A 19,802-nucleotide genomic window follows, 5' to 3' on the forward strand; every position below is an offset into this window, starting at 1 on the left:
AAACAGTAATGACTACAATGCTGATGCAGCTGGGAACTTAAATCAGTTATTTCCAAAACACTTAAATTTACTGCTACCACTAAAACAGACAGAAAGTTATGACAACACTGCAACATTCACACATCTGGAAATGTGGATACTCGCTTACCCTTTGCTATCCACATCCAGCTGCATAACCCCACTCTTGCACTTTTCTAGAGGAATCAGATACATAATGCTCTCAAAAGGTAATTAAGCAAGAACATTGCAGATGTCTGATGTTGTCTTTAACGCACACTTGTTTGTGACACATGAATCTATGGGCCATCCTCAAGGCCAGCTGCTTGTAGCTTACAGGGAATAAAAATCATCAGAGCTTAGTCCCTTAAAGGTTCTGGACTTTTCCATCCTGACGTTCTGTGAATGTACTAAAAGACAACAAATATTGGAAAGGTTAAAGCTTAGGCATTCTTGTCAATGAGTCAGCACAGCATTTGTGTCCTTGCTCACTACTTGTTGAGTTTTTAAGACCATTAGAATAAAACAAATTCCAAACCATTATCAAGTTCTGGGTTTTGGCTGCTGAACACAATCCCAGCGATCACAGGGTGAGAGATATACCTTTGACAGCTTGCCAACCTGTCAGCAGACTAATATTTAGACAACCCCTCTCACTCACACCTGGGGTTAATTTATAATTGCCAATTAACTTAGTCCTGTACATGTCTTTGGACTGTGGAAGGAAGCCGGAGCATCCAGAGAACACATGTAAACTCCACAACAAACGGCCTGCTGTAAAAGTCATTCCTGTAAAATGTAGGTTATAAGTATACATTAAATAACAAAAAAACAAAACAAAAACACACCTTTTGTCAGTATCACATTTAATGAGTCTATGGTCTGCTTAAAATAGGCTTTCCATGTGTAGCATTTTTGGCCTGAGTGACATGAGGGTGTGCCTCCAGTTCAAAAACCTGAGGTGAGGTGGAAGACCAACCCCACAGGGTACTGTAATGCTGTCAGAGCCAGCAGGAGGCTTCCTTTCTGAGAAAGTCTACCTCAGTGTGGTCCAAAACCACAGTCACTGCAAGAGTGAGACAGTACAAAGGGAGTCATTTATGACACGGGTGGCGCACTGAAAACGCACATCTAGAGACGTCTAACAGTTGTACAAGTTTTCTGTAGATTTCTTTTGTCCAAATCTGGTAGAATATATAGGAGAGGTAGTCTTTTTATGGGTCTACTTAGAATACAATCCCCCTACTGCAGTCTTGTTTTTGTTTTAACTGCTCCACCTAGTGGGAAGAATGAGACAGCTGGATGTTTCCATATCAAAGTTTATTGCTGACATGCATGTAGAGATCTGATGAAGTAGAAAAATATGTTTTTATACAAACGCGTTCTCATCTGTACAATTACGCAGTTTTCTGTATTTAGATGCCCATGTCCAACCAAGCAGCTTACAACACATTTTCCCATTGGGTTTAAACTACGCCACACATCCTACACCAAGTTTCCAGTTGAAACAGTCAGCTATACATCAGTTATATACTGACAACTTTAAAACTAGGGTAAAATTAAATTTGAGGGGAAAAAATATATATGTATAAAATTTTTACTTTCAGTTGGGGAGGTTGATTTTCAATTTAGATTGAGATTTTTTTGGAACCCAATCATCTACAACTTGTTTTACTGGCAAATCCAAATATCCTGCAATAATCACGTGTTTTTACACAGAGTTCTCTCACAATTTCCATGCTTTCAGTCCACAACGCAATCTACCAATACAACTCTGTAAAACACATTGAATGTGGTAAAAACCACTAGCTAGAAAGTGAAACACTGATTCAGGGGACATAACATCAACTCTTGAGTTACTAAACTGTAGACGTGTCACTGGAGATGGTGTTAAGACACTTTCCACAGTATCAATGTAAAAATCCAGCAGTAGTTATGGTGCTAAGAAAACCCCCACAGCCACTACTGAACCTATGCTATTACTACTACAATACTGCTGTATAACCCATGGAATTCACATTGAGGTGGGAGAAAGCCAACAGCTGTCTTTACATATTTCAGCCTCCAGATGTGGTACTTGAAGGCCAACGTTAGCTAAAGCACACATCAATCCCATGTGTTGAAGCAGAGCTGGCATCTCACTGGGGTGGAATAGATACAATGACTGGGGCAGTCATGATGGTGCATTATTTACATACTGACCAGCAAGTGTAGGGAGTTTTTTGGGGGGGTAAATATAAGAAAAGGAAAAAACAAAACACTACAAAACAACCCCTCCTATAAAATAAGGAAAACATGCAAGTATCATTTTGTTTTCGTTAAAAAATAGAACTATGCAAAAGTCAGTCTCATTAGTGTAGCTTAAGGTGATCACAGACATTATGGCAAAAATGGAAAGAGACTTAGTAATACAAAGAATGGAAACAAAATAGAAATGCTACCATTTCATGAACGGGCAGAAAAGGATCAAAATAACAGGGTTAAAGCAGAACCACTGTTGGCGCTGACGCTTAAAGCAAAGATGTGGGGTCTGCTTCACTGGTCTAAATCAATGAAACAGACCCAAAGTTAAGTGACACTGTCTGAAATGTCACTTAATTTTTTGGGACCATCTATAATCAATGTCTGTGATGCAAGCTCCAGTGGAGGCATTTGGGAGAAAGTCTACACAAGTGAATAAAAGTATGAAATTACAAGGGGAAGTAGTAAAGATTTGAAAGTATTCAAGAGCCTAAGTTCATGCAATCAGTTTGAATATAAATAAGCCTAGAAAGCAGGTACCAATATGCAAAGGCAAGTTGCAGTGCACAAATGCCTAACAGTCACTGGTTAGTAGCTTTGCCATGGTTTGAAGAAACACTTAAGAATGCCAAGAAAACCCAGCAACTAAACTTAAAATCCGAGTCTGTATTTGAATTTTTCTATGACTTATAGTATTCATTACCAGCCAGGAGCCTACGCCATAAAATAATACAAGCATGTACAAGAGAGAGGCCTGAGAATGGCAACAGATATGTGATCATTTCCAATCTTAAAGCATTAATGTCATCCCCTAAAACATTCAGTCAAGCCCGGTTTTAGCAAAGCCTGCACTAGTTTTCACAGTGTCTGCCACTGAGGCAGATCAGATAACAGAACACAATGATTGGAGGATAGCTTAAAGGGTCTGAGACAGTTAACAGCCTCAGACCATCATTTCGCCTGGCCCGAAAGACAACATGCACTCATGGACACATCAAACATTCACATTCATACTGAAACACTTATCCCAAATCCGTCTTTATAAAGAGAAACAGGGAAGTTAAATACCTGGAAGCCATTTGATTCTGAATGAGCCTGTGGGTACCAGTTTCCTTGGCTAAAAGTAAATTTAAAGTGCCCCTATTAGACTTATTTACAGGCCTTAAAGAGGGAGTGCCCACAGAACAGGTTTACATGGTCCACACACACGCATGAGTGTGGGATGGGTTGGTAAATTTCACACTGTACATTACTTACACTGAAACCCCTTTTTTGCCCCCTTTCCTTAAGCCTGCTCATTGGTCAGTTGGCTTGACAAATGCCTGTTCTGAGTGGTAACAAAGCTTTAGCCACATTTTTGCTTCTTTTCCGTGAAAGCTTGGAAAAAGTATTTGCAACCATCACATGCATGCCTAACTTGGGTAAAGGGGATTTTGGTCAGATGACATTGCGCTTATAGAAACTGTAGCACAGAGCAGCAGGGGTCAGAAAATGGCTTTAAAGTGACAGCTCATTTACACACAGGGGTTGTGTTTGTGCCACCATTTATACTCAGTCCATTTTGTGGCAACAGAAACATGTTCACATGACAACATGTTTAGTGGGAAAACAGCTGCATTAAAATACAGTTTAGTATGACCAGAGCCCAAGAGAAGAAAATGGAAAGTACAGTTAGCCGGGCACCATGCCAACACCAAACACATAAACGACTTCCTAACCGTTATGGCTGCGTGAATATTAAGAAGAAAAGTTCAAATTTCTTCAGATGCTGGGAGTACACAAAGAAAGCGGTTTTCACGCTTGCAGCAAACAACTGAACTTTTGTTGTGCTTTGCTTATAGCTGTGACATTTTAGTTAGCAGGAGCGACTCTGGCAAGGAAGTAATGACTGAGGCAGCTGGCTGCGTCTGCATGTAGCCGAGACAGCTGCTCGACCTTTGAGGTCATGCCAAACCTTTGCCACAATGGCAGTGTGTTACATAGTAATGCAGATGAGGGGGGGGGGGGGGGAAGAGGAATATAAGCAAGGAGTTTCAGGCATTTCATCAGCACCATTTTCCACAGTTGCAAATAATTCCACTTGAACTGCACTTGGCTCCAACTTTTCAGACATTTCACATGTATGGAAATAGTCATGCAAGACTAAAAGGACAGGGAAACCTACAAAGGATAATAGGGGCACTTTAAGGCAAGATTTTTGGCAATAGAAACAAGACAGTGCCCGATCGTCACTATACTGGCACTGTGGAAGCGTTATCAATATGCCTTGGCAGGGAGGAGCCAACAGTTTTTCCCCCATTCAGTTCTTGGCATTGTAACTTCCAGGTACCTCACACTAGCTGCCTAGATGCTAAAAATAGATTTCCACAGGGATGAGCAAAAGCGGGAGACAATGCATTCTGCAAATACCAAAGGATGCTTGTACATACTTTGATCTTCAGTTCTTTCTTCAATGCAAATATAGGGATAAATGCTACTTAATTATGATTTAAAAAAGCTTATTAGAATTTTTGAAACCACTGACAAGGTTTCAAAGCATTATCACTGACAGAAAACATTAATGCTATGTCACTGGTGGCATCAAGATTCAATTGTTACAATCCCTTGTCTCAGAACAGTGAGCATGGTTTACCAACAGAAGAGAGACAGAGAGGTAGATTGATTTGAAGTCAGAGTTACAGACAGGAACATTACAGGAAAACAGACTGAGAGGAAGGAGTGAGGGGAGGAGGTTGGAATGGAGGTATACAGAAGTGACATCTGTGATCAAGTGATCCGACTTGAGGCAATACCATTACCACTAGGAAGAAAGGGGGTTGCTACATGATTCTGGTCCTGTATTGCTCAGGGGATCCAGAATTGGTTGGGAAGGGAAGTGTTACAGTAGGGCATCCTCGACAGAGGAGGAACACAGGGTTGATAGTTTCTTCAACACTCCAGGCAGAGCCTTGTGTTGGGGCCGTGTGAAACTATGCAATCACGTCTGCTGCACAGTGAGATCTGACTGTGGGCGACTTGAAGACAGGAACCTTTGGTTCAGATCTTCCTGCAGGCCTTGCCATGTTTCACAAGAGGACTCAGACAGGAGAAGTGAAGTTCTGGGTTGGCAGTTTGTACTGGTACCCACTTTCTATCTGTTCCACCTAGACTGCCAAAACCCCACCTACATACAAGGCCGTCTGTACATCAGCTCAGGCCTCCTGTATGCAAGTTCAGTTTTGTGGGTGAGGGGGGTGAGGGGAATGGGTTTACACCAGTCCTCTCTAGACTCTGCAGGTTTCTTTACTTCCTGGGAGGCCAGAGTCCAGAATTGGTCATTGAGGGATTACTTCCGCAGAAAACGTTGTGCCAAGATGGCAGCATCTAGTGGGCTGACAGGCTGAGCATCGTGTCCAAGACGCCTTACAGGTGGGATGCTGCCAAACTGACGGTTTGTGAGAAAGCTCTTGGCTTCATGGATAGTGTTCTTCTCTTCAGCTAGCAGCAGCTGCTGCCGCATGTAGTTCTCAAACTCGTACTGCGAAGACTCTTCTATCACCTTGGCCTGAGGAAAGAAAGCATCCAGTTCAATATGCTGCAGTTAGTGTGGTAGCAAAAAGTCAACATTGTGTAAAGAGATTTTTGTAACTAAAATTTAATATTCAACTTTTGATAGTTGCATCAAGGACGCTCAGTTTGGCTGTGTCCAAACTGGAAGTGATTCGTCACTTTTGGGTCACCCAAATTCCCCATGGTCTGTGGCTACACTGTTGTTACGACCCACTTTCAGTATGTAGCTCTTGCTGCATATGTATCCTTTGAGTTATGTATCCTAGGGCGACCGTGGCTCAGGGGGTTGGGAATCGCATCTGTAACCGGAAGGTCGCCGGTTCGATCCCTGGGCTCTCTGTCCTGGTCGTTGTGTCCTTGGGCAAGACTCTTTACCCTACCGCCTACTGGTGTTGGCCAGATGGCGCGATATGGCAGCCTCGCTTCTGTCAGTCTGCCCCAGGGAAGCTGCGGCTACAACTGTAGCTGCCTCCACCAGTGTGTGAATGTGAGAGTGAATGAATAGTGGTATTGTCTTTGGGTGCCTTGAAAAGCACTATATAAATCCAATCCATTATTATTAAGTTTAAATGCAATTTTCCTCCAAGATCTTACCTCTTGTTCCGGGTGATTGACCTGATCATCAATATCTGGAACCACCTGCAAAGGGCCACTCATTGCTGAAACTGACTGCCTGTGATTAAACATAACACATTAATCGTTAGGAACTATCTGTCTGCAAATGGTTTATAACCAATACCAGGAAATGTGCAAATAAAGCAGTGCAATTCAAAATTTTTTCGTTTCTCTGCAAACAAAATGCAAAACATCTGATTCACTCAAACATCCAGCAGGTGGCGCAATTACCATGAGGCAATGATGGCACCGAGGGACTCCAGCACCTCTCCTGCAGTCAGCCTTTCCTGAGGGTCCAGCACCAGTAGCTTTCGGATTAGGCACACCGTGTTCTCTGACACACGGCCGTCCCTATAAATGGTGGTGTAAGGGAAAAGGACAAGATTTTTCTTTAAAGCAAAAAAAACCTAAAACAAAACATCTACAAGGTCAGGTTTGAAATAAATATCAAAATGCAGTCGAAAGCAAATTCATTTAAATCCTTGATTTTACTGCAGTACAACAAAAGACAATGCAAGATTGTATCTCAGAACAAATTTGAATGAAAGAATAATAACAGAGCAAAATGTCATATTAATGTGATCACTTTAATTAAATCTCCACAAAGATAAATGCTCACTCTGGGATGGAGTACTCAGCAGCCTTGATCTTGCGGAAGAGTTCTTGAGGCATGCTGTCATAAAAGGGGAACTGGCCATACAGCATTGTGAATAAAACAACACCAAGCGCCCACATATCACTAGGTTTTCCACGATATGGTCGACCTGGAAGCAGGAAGGAGGGGATAAGGGTCTATTTAGCATGCATGACAAACAGAAAACAGGTTGACAATTGGTGCAATGTCAGTTTTTGCCCTGTGAGGAGGAACCAACCGTTCAGCAAGTTAAATTGCCATCAAATCACGAGGTTTAATGATTAACAGTATAAGCAAATACTCCACATCTGTTGTACTTCAAAGAAACTTCCAATAGAAGCACCTTAAAAAAAATGTTTTGAAAGCCAGACGAGACATTAAATCAGAAGAACAACAATGAGAAGCTGATGCTGGCGAGGGTGGAGTGTCATGGCTGTGCATGACCATAGGCAGTGTTGTTGTTAGAGCCAGGGAGTCGGCAGCAACAGCAGCAGGCAATTATGTTAAAGCTTGTGACACACAGGCAGGGGATGGGAGGGGAAAGGGTAGATGGGAGTAGTTTCCCTCTAGTGAGTCATCACTGTATGAGTCACTGAAGCTCTGTTTAATTGTGTGCCTGTCACGTTATGCTGATATACACGCTGCGGTTTTATCTACAGTTTGACTGGTTGGACATGAAAGAACTGCGCTTGAAATCATACTTCTCTTGTTTTCTGTCCTAGAGTTTGCATTGGAAATCAGTAATTAAAGTTCTTTTTGAATTGGCGTTAATAGTGGCACTTGGGTGTGCAATTTTAACAGAAGCTCCATCAAGCTGGGGGAAAAGGAAAAAAGCCAAAAAAAAAAAAAACCAAAAAAAAAAAAAAGCAGAGCAACAAGAGTAAAGCAGTAGCTTCCCCTTGCAGATGCATACCATACAGCAGTAGGATGCAACATCACTGCAATTACTCAAATAAAAGCAAAAAAGGCCATTTCTTGGTTTTGCCAGTCCAGGATTGCAACATACCTCTGGGTTGCTTAATAACCGGAAAATCCAACACAAGACCTGACTGCTAAGCATTATGAAACCAAAAACAACCAACAACACAAAAACAAAGTTCCTATCTGGCTTCAGAGAAGGAATTACGATTCCATAATTTTACTCAGACATTTCTAGTCTGCATTTGGAGGGAGGAGGGAAAAAAGGAAAACAAACAAAAAACCCTGCACACTTGTTTCACCCACACTAAGCAAACCCATTTCACTTCTGATAGTTGGTACAATTGGTCAAAGAACAAAAAAAACAAAAAAAAACAAAAAAAAAACAATCCATGCCTGAAACCCTCACTCACCACTTAGTACATCAGGACTGATGTAAGCTGGACTTCCTCTCTGGTCTTTCAGAAGGTCATCCTCACTCACCAGGTGCTTTCCCAGGCAGAAGTTTGTGATGGTGATTCGATGAGTCCTGTGAGGACATGCAAAACAAACTTGTTAATGCTTTCAATCAAACGGTGAACACAATATTCCCATTGATAGGGTTTTTTTTTTTAATGTTCTCAACAATCTTGCTCAAAACACAGTTCAGACTTAACACAACACATTCAGTTAACGGAATAAAGACTTGTCTTGACCCTAAGGCTTGATTTTAAAAAAATAAATAAATAAAAAATACAACAAATGATAAAGTTGGCTTCAAGCTCTGCAAAAGTTGTTGAAAGCTTTTACATGCAGTATTGGCATCTTAACAAAAAACAAAAACAAAAACAACAACTTTATGCTCAGAGCAACAGGGCTTAACTGCAGAACACTTTGGATTAAAGACAAACTGTGGCCAAATCTCAATTTTGAAACCATGCATAAAGCCAATATACTTAATACAAATAAGCACCGATGGTATGGTGTTAGCTATTATTGGCCTACAGCCTTTATGAGAACAACATCAGTCCAGATACAGTGGTGCTTCAGAGACTCACTCTTTTTACAGGTTTGATTAACTTTGCTTCCCTGGTAGTACTAGGATTTCTCCAATAAGACTTTGATTCAGTGCAGTTAAATTTGCCATGAGCAAACTGAGGGACTGTGCACCATGTTTAAAATATGTACACAAACAACTTCAAACCCACACGATCACTCCCAGGGCTAACACGCTAAGGGGGGGGGCGCGCACTCGCACACAAAAGCAGCCATCGTGTACTAGCTCGGGTCCTTTGGATCATGCTCTTCACCCACATCCGCTTTCTAAAAAGCCTAAGGTCAACAGCTTCCCCTATTCTCTCTCACTTTCACACCCTGCCTCGTTTTTCATTCACTATTCCCATTACAGCATCTGGAGACAATTCTGGCTAAACGCTCTGACTAAAATCCTCCAATCTTCCTATGAAAAAGTCGCAATTTGATTTTCAGAATTTTATGTTATCAATACCCTTTAACAGCTTTTGTAATTCAAGTCACTGTAACCACACAGCAGCCTTGTGATCTGCACAAGGATAGGCCAAAGGAACAGAGGGCAATGCTTCAAGGACCCTCAACATAAAAGCTTCCTTCATAGAGAGATCTGTCCTTTTGTCTGTGTGCATCACGACACAGGCTTCTATTCTTGCACCGGAGATTGGGTAAATGAAATTGCATGTTTGCTTCGTGAGGCAAGGGTCCCTGAGGATGCAAGAGAGACCACATCATCTCTGCTTCCTGGTCATGTGACCCAGGGCAAGTCAGGAAACCAGAAACCTAAATAACTCCCATGACTTCTCCTTCCCCACAAGGTTCTGATCATAATACACCAGCTGACAAGAAGAGGTTACACGCTGGGCAACTTGTTCAGAGACTTTCATTTTGCAGATTATGGGAACCACTGATTTGAATGGTCTTACCAAGTTCCAGGTTTTTGTGTAACAAAATGTTTTCAAATGCAAAAGCCACTACATGTCTAATACAACTGTATTTTCATTTTATTATATCGATTATAGTAGGAGTTTGTCAGCTTTTACAGAATTTAAAAAGACACATTTATGTAGTTCATATCCACATACGCCTATGGAATCTAAAATTAGGAATTCCTATAGCTCTAAATATAGTGACCCTGAATACGGATTCATAATATACTGTTAACAGCTGGCACTGAAATCGCACACTGACATTACAGTCATACATACTCAGGGTGGGGTCATGAGGAAAAATGCCAACCAACAAGTATGATGCACTTGTATGCTATGAAGTCTATTGTTTGTAAATACGAGTGGTGACTCTACTGCAAAGAGGAAAAAAGAAAAGACAACCTACAGATATAAATAAAAATATTAACCTAAAATGGGGAGGGGGGGGAGACGATGGATTAAAAAAAAAAAATGATATAACAAAAGGGCATAGATCAGACAACAGATGCAGAAAAGGGATTGTAGTGTAAATAATGAAATAAATGATGACTGTGTGTGCAGTACATGGTGGTGTGAGTCAGCTCTGAGCTATGGGCCTTTGGCAGGCCTCTCCTTTGTCTCCAGCTGGGACGGAGTGTTCCACTCGTCTGCTCCTCTCCCCACCACCCTCCTACCCTGGTCTAAACATTGTTTCATCACTACTACTGCAGGTTGTTATGGGTGCTGATGCAGTAGATGAAAAAGTGTGCAATAAAGCAGATAAACCAAGTACATGACATCTCAGTACAAGTAGTTGCAGATCATGGCCGAACAACACTGTGTCAGCTTTAGTCATTCAGTCCTTAATTAAAGAGGTTTTGTGTCCTCCTAATGTTTAACTTTTTTCTGAGACAACTTTATGCATCTTTAACATTTTGCAATTCTCTAAACTCTAAAAAATAGCACTTCCATTGTGTGAGTGTGTGTGAGGGGGCAGTTTTACCCCTCAATACACTTTCTAAACACAGTTGAATGGTTTACAGATGAATAGTTTTTCATTCTGCATGGCAAATCTGACCTGAGGTGCACCTAAGGTCCTGCATGCTGCATAACCAGTGCCCAGTTTGCCTCTCATTTTTAAGAAAGGAAAAAAAAAAATAGAAATACAAATCCAGCAATAGGAAGTCACACACACATGGGTGAAGTGTTAAGCACAAAATGGTGAGGCTTTCGTTTCCTGATACTGATGTTGCCCTTAATCTAAGAACACAACCTCTGGTTGTACTGATGTTCAGATATACACTGGAAGCAGGCTGCTGGAGCCAGTTTAGACCTAATGCACATGTGAGCCGAGAGAATGAAGCCTGGCACACTAAAGTAACTCACCCACTATAATGGGAGGAATTACTGGCCAACTAACATGCCGTGCTGAAATAAAAGCTGCACATCTTACCGCTTGTTCAGCACCATATTTCCCAGCTTGAGGTCTCTGTGAACAATGTTTTTCTGCAAGCAGGAAAAAGTAGGGGGGAAAAAAAAAAAAAGGAAAAAAAAAAGGTTATGTTGTGCTTTGTGAATCATTCGTATCACAACAATCTGTTCTAGGAGTGGCACAGGAGCATGGGAAATGAGCAATCAGAAATGATGATAGAAGGGGGGGGAGAAAAAAAAAGTATTTTCTAAACAGTTGACAAAACATTGCAGTATCCAAACTGTTTGCTCAGAAAATTGCACAATCATAGTTTCATTTAGACACACTGGAGTGGTGAAACGGGAAATATTCTTTACAATGCTCTTCGATGAGTCGAGCACAATCCGTTTAGATTTACCTTGTGAAGAGCCTCCACCACACGCACCACATCATAGAAGATGACAATTGCTTCCCGCTCACTCAAGCGCTTCTCCTTTATGACGTAATGCTGGAGATTTATTAGATCTGCCGTCTTGTCACTAAAGTCATGTGCACACAAGCAGTCCAGCACGAGGCAGAGACGCTTTTTCATCTTGCGCATTTTGTTAGCATCTGTGTCCTCCACAATCTCATAGGCTCGATCCTGGAGAATAAAAAGGTAATGCGTTTAATATGCAGCATATCCAGTCAAAAAGGGGTAACAAAACCACATGCAAACAAAAGGGCTTTCTGCTATCAGCTGATCAAATAGATTTAACAGATTGATTGGAAATAAAGATTGCAGTGCAGGAGCCATTAACAGCCTGCCTGTACCCAAGATAAAGACAACATCTACCCTGAAACACTAGGTGCTATAGACCAGCATAGGCGATTCAGTCTTCCAGCACCACCTAGCAGAGACACCACTTTATTGATTTTTGTATCAGATTGTCTTTTTTTTTTTAAGATTCAGTCAGCACCTCTTAAACAGTACATTAAACCCAGCCTCTCACAGCACAGATGCACTATAATAATCCAATCAATATCACAAGCCTAAATGAATCAGAGTGCATGGCTCAATGCAGCTATTCTGAGAACACAGGCAGAATGAAAGAGACAGGATGTGAAAGAGAGACAAGAGGAAACAGAGACAGAGATTTAACAATAACAACGTTAAGAGGACGCCGACGGGAAGACAGGTGAAAAGGTAGGTGGGCGGTGGGGGTCATTATGAATAAATGTGAGTGTAAACAGAAGATGACTGTAGATAAATATAGTTTTAATGGCACTCCCACTTCTCTTTTGAAACCACTTGGATAAGAGAATAACAGCTGGCTGACAAGCTTACTGCTGCCACTGAGCTGATAAGTGCATGCCGTTACTTGTACTTGCATAATGAAACCATATTCTAAAATGAATAGAAAGTGATAGAAACCTCTCCACATATAGAATGCCTGCCGACCTAGTGCTGACTAATGCACAGCTTGTGAGGTTCTAGGCCAGTGCAATGTTTAAAATAACATTTTGGCAGAAAGTTTTCATAGTTTTGGATATTAGACACTTCTTTGCCAGCCAAACAAACTTCACTGTAGATAAATCAATAAAGCGTTTTAAATTCTTAGACCTCTTTACAATGAGGACAAATTCAGCCATAACTAGATGCCAAATAAGGACCAATCAATAAGTGGTTCAAAATAGATGACACAGGTTGATTCCATTAGCATATCTCATTTGCACAACAGTTAAAGCAAATATTGACTGAAAAACAGACAAACAAAAAGACAACAAAAAAACTTTATATTCCTAACATTAACTAAGAAACATTTTATCCCTCCACACTGACAAAAGCAAAAAGCAACTCAACTCAAGTCTCAGCCTACCTGAAAGAGGCCATGGTGGTGGACCACACCATCTTGGTTGTGCAGAAGGGAAAGAAGTGAGTATTCTGTGTGCAGCAGCATCTTCCCCTGCCTCTCCTCTTGTGTCTCCTTAGCAGAGTCTACTCGTTCCTCCAGCGTCAAAATCTGCAGTAACCACACACAGAGCAGACATTAGGCCCCAAGACAAGAGTTTATAAAAGCCCCTTTTCCATTAGCATTTACTTGGATCAACCCGACAGGTTTTTCCCCATTCCTTTCGAGTAGCACCTAATGTGTGTGGTCGTCATTATAGCAACACAGCCAAGTGTCCTGTGACGCTATGTGATACTAACGTTACTAGATGGACGTTGAAGCAACTATATATCTGCTGCTTGGTCTGTGGCTTCTCGTCAGACTCTGGGATCACAAAATGGTTTTTGTAACCTTTTCCCTGATTTCCAGGTTTAAAAAGGTGGTTTTGATTTTCGTGAACGAGATGCTTTCATGACTCATCGAGCGACACCACTAATCAGCCAATTGGTGACGGCGTCACATTTTTTCCACCTCCTCTGATCACTTTGGCACCCTGGCTGAGCAGGTACTACTTTAGTCCCTGGTACGAGGTACTATGACCTAATGGAAAACCCGGAAAACTATGGCGAGTCATCCGAGTAGGTACTAATAGAAAAGGGCTAAAGGCACAGATAGCGTTCCCGCCACCCCCAAAAAAGGCGCACTTTAATTGCTTACTCTTCAGTCCTAAAACAAAACATTTAATGACTTAAGTCACCAAGTTCTGGAGTAAACAGGGTCGAGCTGGACTCAGGTCAATGAAGTAAACAAGCTCTGTGTCATACGTATGACGGAGGGTTATGAGGTTTAAAAGTTGACATTACAGGTGGCGCAAACCCTCATTCCACTCAACTGTAAAGCTCCCCACTTGTTTAACAAACATCGAACAGTCCCAGTAAACTGACTGCTAGACTTAAACAGGGCAATAAAATGAACAGCAACAAAAGGAAGGTCAAAAGTTCAGGTGTCTACAGGTGACGTAGCTTTGTTTTGAACAAGATGCCCAATCTTAATTGAGTCATATGTTTGTAAGAAAGAAACTCAAAACAACAACATTTCTACCCAGACAGACTTACTTTGAGTTGATAGAAGTCATCTGTGCCGTCTTTTCTGGCCAGACACTGCACTATGCTCGGCACTGGTGAGTTGCCCAGGCGAGGCCCTGCAAGGACACGAAAGGGAACAGCTGCATGACCAAAAGGCTACATGCAGAAGTGTGTGTGTGCTCTCACTGCCACTCATTAAAGGCTGCATTTACCCATTAACACCTCAAGTGTAATGTTTTCTTTGGAAGTCTGTATTGCAAAGAGTGGAGGAGTTGTGTCCAATGTACATTTTATAGTATAGGAAAGAAATTAATTTTCCAATGGGAGGAAATAAAGTTGCTCAAACAGACTAAGACCTTTCTAGTCAATGTCATGACGATCTGCAAAAATTCTTCAAATTCTTGTCTTAGGCCCTTCATACACAGACAGACACCCCCCTATTTCCTGTATTCATGTGAAGCATATTTACAATGCACACTAGGTGAAATTTCGTCCAGCCAACATTTCAACCTTTTTCAGAACTGAGCAAACACTACTAGTGTCCTTACCAAGAATAAAGGGCCCAGCTCTCTTGGCATTACTACCGGATATCCCGGGACTCTGCAGCTTGCTGGCTCTGCCTGATGTCTCACCAGCCCCCCTCTCAGACGAGCGCCGCTTAGACATACTGGAGCTCTACAGGGGAATAAATCTGATTAGCACATGAGATCAAGACCGTCAGGTTAAAGGGAAAGTGCATGCATCTGACTGGGGGGAAAAAAAAACAAAAAAACAAAGCAAATTGAACAGAGGTCATGTACTACTCATCTATAATCAAGTCTGTATTTTTAAAACGAGTGATACATGTTTAACATATCTACTATAAACTTAGCAATAGCTCTGCAGACTGTGGTAGAAAGAACAATGGGGAAGGCTTTGTAGCACCTCCACCTTTAAATATTCCACACTCAGTTACCGACACCTCAGTGTCAATGCGAGGCCATTACAGCACCATTCCGACTAATAGCTGCTCGTGGCAAGGGTAACACCTCAGATTCAATCTCCAACAGCCTATGTTAATGTGCCAAAATCTGCAATTTAAACAGCTAGCACTTTCACATAAATTAGAGCCACTTGCACAATACTGTTTAAGATGGAAGCTTTTCCGATTAATACTTTAATCTTTAGCTTTTCCTGCTGCAGTGGACTTTATTCAGAAAATCCTTCCGCTCTAAATCTGTTGTACAGCCAGGACTATCTGAACGGATATATTCTAACTACAGAGGGGGAAAAAAAAATAAATAAAATAAAGTGTCCTGATAGGAACTTTATTCACATGCCAGAAAAAGCAGAGAGAGTGTGACACATCATTGCACACACAAACTACGTTAACTGACACAAGCAGATCTGATCTGCCTCCCAGAATTCAGAGAGCAAGAGGTATGCAGCATGTTTTGTTTACTGATACAGAGTTCCTATGTAATGAAACCCCATCCGTTTCCCATAACAGGGAAGTAGTGCCCTGAACCGAGAGGAATGATTCACCCAGCTGTCGTCCAGAGAGCCTTAAAAGTCTAAGCGATGACACCGATAAGAGTCTGCACAAGCCTCTGGCAGGTGCAGCTTAGAGATAGAAAAGCTCACACAAAATGTCCACATACAAGCGATATATCTGAGTGTCGCATCTCTACGTTAAATGTCACTGATAAGTAGTATGCATATTTGAGCCACAGCAGAGATTCCCCACACACAAAAACCTTATATTATACAACATCTTTTTAAGTTTGATGGAGACCCAAAAAGCTTTAGAATATCTCAATCTTGCATCCGACAAACTCCAGAAAATTCTTTTTAATGAACCTGCCCATCTTCCTGTTTCAAAACTAATCGTGCACCACTGCCAGTTAGTAATTTTTTTTTGGGCAGAGAGGAGGCAGGACAGTTGGCAGTCAGTAGAGCTGGTATGAATTCTCACTTCCATGAGGCTTTTTGTGATCCCAGACAGCAGACAGTGTCATCATCATGTCTCTCGCCCATCTGTCTCCATCTCCACTAGTCATCACCCACTGAGTCTGATGAGCTGAGGTTTTCTGACTGCATTTATGGCACAAGCCAGAGTGACACCAAGTCATGCTGCCAGTAGTAAGAAAGCATCTTACACTAGAGGACACAAAGCAACAGATAATTAGGCATTACAATTTATGAGACTTGTGGGCAGGAAATTAATTTTTCAGGCAGCCGCCAAAGAAGCTAACAGAACGAACCGTGTACACGGGGCTTCCAGCGTTTCCAGAAAATAAACTAAATTGTGGATGAGTGCTAGAGTTAAATAAGTACATGGAGCAACTCTCTCTTCCAACCGAATAAGCCGAAATGCTTATGCACCTTGAACTACAACACTAAAATGACTCATAGGCAGATACAACACACAAATGAACCCAAAGCTATTCAGGTACTTACTAAAAAACTAGCTGCAGTACTGTGTCGCCAACCTGAGAGTCATCAAAGAAAGCAAAGGTCAATTTAACCAATTTATCCACACCGACCTAAATTACTTCAGCGTGATGACAACACACGGTTCCTTTTCTGACACTGCTGTGCCTCTCTGCACAGCCTATGATCTAGTAAGCAAGGCTGCCTCTGCCTGTATCAGATGGAGGACAAGAACAGATAAAGCCTCTGAATCATATCACACAAAAGGAGGAGAGACACGCTGCCAGTGCCCACGAGAAATGTGGGCTCCTTAAATAGTATCAGAACAAAACAACCACGTAGGTGTCTCAAGATCCACCCACCCAGACTCCAAGCCACTTGTCTGGCCTGCAAGAAAAGCTGAACTGCGATAGCAAGGTAGTACAGAGATGGAGAAAAAGCAAAATGGCACTCCGGTAGTAAACATTACAAAGTAAAACCGTGCAGAAAGGTATGCTATAACACATGCACAGATGCAAAGCCAGTTACAGACAAAGTAACTCCAAGGTCAGATCTCCAGTCCTTATGCTTAAATGCAATGCTACCGATATCCGTTCACACGCTGCCCCTGCTCCTAGATGCAGCCGACTAGATTCTGGCAAAAACAACGCCCTTGACCATACACCAACGTCGTGGACACAAGGTCACATTGCAAATCACCTGACAAAAATAACTACAAACGCGCACACGCACACACACACGTCGTTTGGTGCCATTTTGCAACCACAAGGTCTGGACTGGACACCGTTCAGTCCTGGCAGCAAGCACTGTAAACGAGACGGGTCGTAGAGTGAAGCGCTGACGTTATGCTTTGCAACTTGGACAAATTCACTCTACAGGCAGCTCAGTACTCCAGCAGCCAGACGCTGATGTCTGGCTCTTCTATAGATCTCTTTGAACAAAAACTACCTGAACGATCTCAAACGTTTAGGTACACGCATCTAAACCAGACTGCAAAGCGCGAATAAATGAATGCTTGATTGCGGCAATTGCTTAAACACCACAAGGCAAGTTATTTTTACATTGTACACTTACCGACAGCGACATAAAACCAATGTTAGGCACGCATACAAACTTGGTACGGCAGCGAATATGATCGATTTACTCGGCTAAATACGGATCTACCGACCACACAAAGGGGGCACACAGCACAACAAGGAGTTAGTATTTCGGTGACAACTACACTGAGCGGCTGTTAGCTGAAATACGGCTGCTTTACGTGTCTTCTCGCGTACCCAAGAGGTTTAAATATGGTTGCTCCTGGCGAGCGATGTGAGCTAACGCCAAGCTCGAGGCTACAGAGCAGGCGGCAGGCCATTTAAACAAAGTAGGTAACATTACAGCTGGCTAGCCGTGCCAAAAAGCTAGATAGCAACGTAGTCACCATCTCACTTACCTCGAGCCTAAACCGCCGGGTTAAATCTGTGTCGCCTCCTTAAAACATGGACATTTCTTCGGTGAACGCTGCGGTAGATGTGAGGCGCTTCGCGTTTTACACAGCAGACACCACAGAGGTTTGCTTTCGGCTTTTTTAGCCTCTATTACCGAAATGAGCAATTAAGGAAAAGCCTCCGCTCTTCGCTGATCGCATCTTTCCACAGCGACAGCGCCACCTGACAACGGAAATGACGCACACAATTTATTTGATTGACAGCCGCACTCAACCAATGCAGGCAGTTTTTTCATAGCCGTTTCAGAGTGATGATGAAATTCTATGCAAATAGAAGTTTAGCTACAAGACTGTCTGCCAGACAGTCTAAGATTTAATTAGCGTTCTTTCTTGCATTTTAAAAAATATTATCTTTGCATGATAAAAGTTGCAAAGTGAAAATGATTACATAAGAGTTGAAGAGGCTTATTGTAAATCATACTGAAGGATGATGTTTGCAATGTCATGTTTTGCTGGCAACTTAATTACAGATAATATGATAAATCATGGGTTTTTCCTTTGTTTATTTGAGCAAGATTGTACTCACAATGAAGCGGGATTAATAGGGGTGAAGCTTTTACATTAAACAACTTGCATTTGTTAAAACTAACATTAAAGGGAATTCCGTATAATTTATAATATTACATTAAACACAGCAGTCTTAAACTTTACTCACTGACTTTACTTTTCATTTAACTGTTTCGTGCACAATTACGTAAGGAGATCTCTGAATTGTTGCTTCATAAGGCTTTACCTTGCAGATTCTCTTTAATGACCTACATAGTACACTTAATTTAGGTCAACCATATGACTCAGTGAAACTGTGTATCACTGAATTCATTCAGATCTTCATCTGATAAATACATAACATATTTACGATATCTGGTCCCTCTCTTCTAGATCAATTTGGAGAAATGTCTTCTTGACAAGGGCTCTCTGTATGTTATTCAGCAACAGCCAACCAGTAGACCCCACTCAAAAGTAAAAGTCTTAGTCATTTACTCAGTAAAAACAGTCTTGAATGACAGTGGCATTTAGGAGAGCCCACCTATCTCAATTTAGACTTACCTTGACCTTAAATTCCACCCACGTGTACCAGTTTCAAACCAGTGGGAAGATGTGACAGACACAGAGAGGGCAACCTAAATATCAGATCCTTATTTGAGTTGCACTAGTCTTCCTGCCTTGACTCAGCCGAGCATATACCCCCAGCCACATGAAACGCATGTCACCCTGTGGCTTTATAGTGTCCTGCCCACAGTTTTTAAAGAGGAAACTGAATCATAACTCAAACATGGGGTCTATGGGAAAACCTGTTAGAGGGTTGTTGTTATCATGCTTAGGGCAAGGCTGCATGGACATTATTAATTCAAAATCACCCCCCTTTTTATATTACTGCGTGCACCAATTGAACAAGAAGTGCAGTTTTTGTTTGCAAAGCTTTATGGTGAAGCATTGTTTCTTCTGAAGTGCTGCTGATTCAGGTGGCTGATTCTAATAAAGAGTCTTGCAGGATGACTGGTATGAGCTTAAGTTTCTGTTTGTTTTGGAAGTAGGCTGTATCCTTAGGGCATACAGTGTTTCTTGTCTCCCCTTTGCCAAGATTATTGGGAAGACCTCACCAAGATCAATCTGGAGAAGTGTCTCAGCATGTTTTTCTTGCCGACACGTACAAGAGACAACTG

The 19,802-nt window shown here is 41.8% G+C and overlaps 1 protein-coding gene across 2 annotated transcripts; it reads right to left on the minus strand.

Moving 5' to 3' along the window:
• Positions 1–284: 284 nt before the first annotated feature.
• On the minus strand, positions 285–18,316 carry stk40 (serine/threonine kinase 40). 2 transcript variants are annotated; one of them, XM_005925569.3, is made up of 12 exons: positions 18,085–18,316; positions 16,192–16,376; positions 14,786–14,912; positions 14,268–14,353; positions 13,141–13,284; positions 11,700–11,924; positions 11,324–11,376; positions 8,368–8,483; positions 7,022–7,166; positions 6,634–6,753; positions 6,382–6,460; positions 285–5,782 (listed from the first exon to the last, which is right to left on the minus strand). In XM_005925569.3, the coding sequence occupies exons 2-12, from the start codon at positions 16,195–16,197 to the stop codon at positions 5,564–5,566; spliced, it is 1,320 nt and encodes a 439-aa protein (XP_005925631.1). In that variant the 5' UTR covers positions 16,198–16,376; positions 18,085–18,316; the 3' UTR covers positions 285–5,563. The 2 variants fall into 2 exon arrangements, with proteins under 2 accessions (XP_005925631.1, XP_014190087.1); XM_014334601.2 differs by lacking the exon at positions 16,192–16,376.
• Between the last annotated feature and the right edge of the window lie 1,486 nt (positions 18,317–19,802).

The sequence above is a fragment of the Haplochromis burtoni genome, unplaced genomic scaffold (genome assembly GCF_018398535.1).
Source record: "Haplochromis burtoni strain Fernald_Lab_line unplaced genomic scaffold, NCSU_Asbu1 Contig_84, whole genome shotgun sequence".
NCBI classification, from domain to species: Eukaryota; Metazoa; Chordata; class Actinopteri; order Cichliformes; family Cichlidae; genus Haplochromis; species Haplochromis burtoni.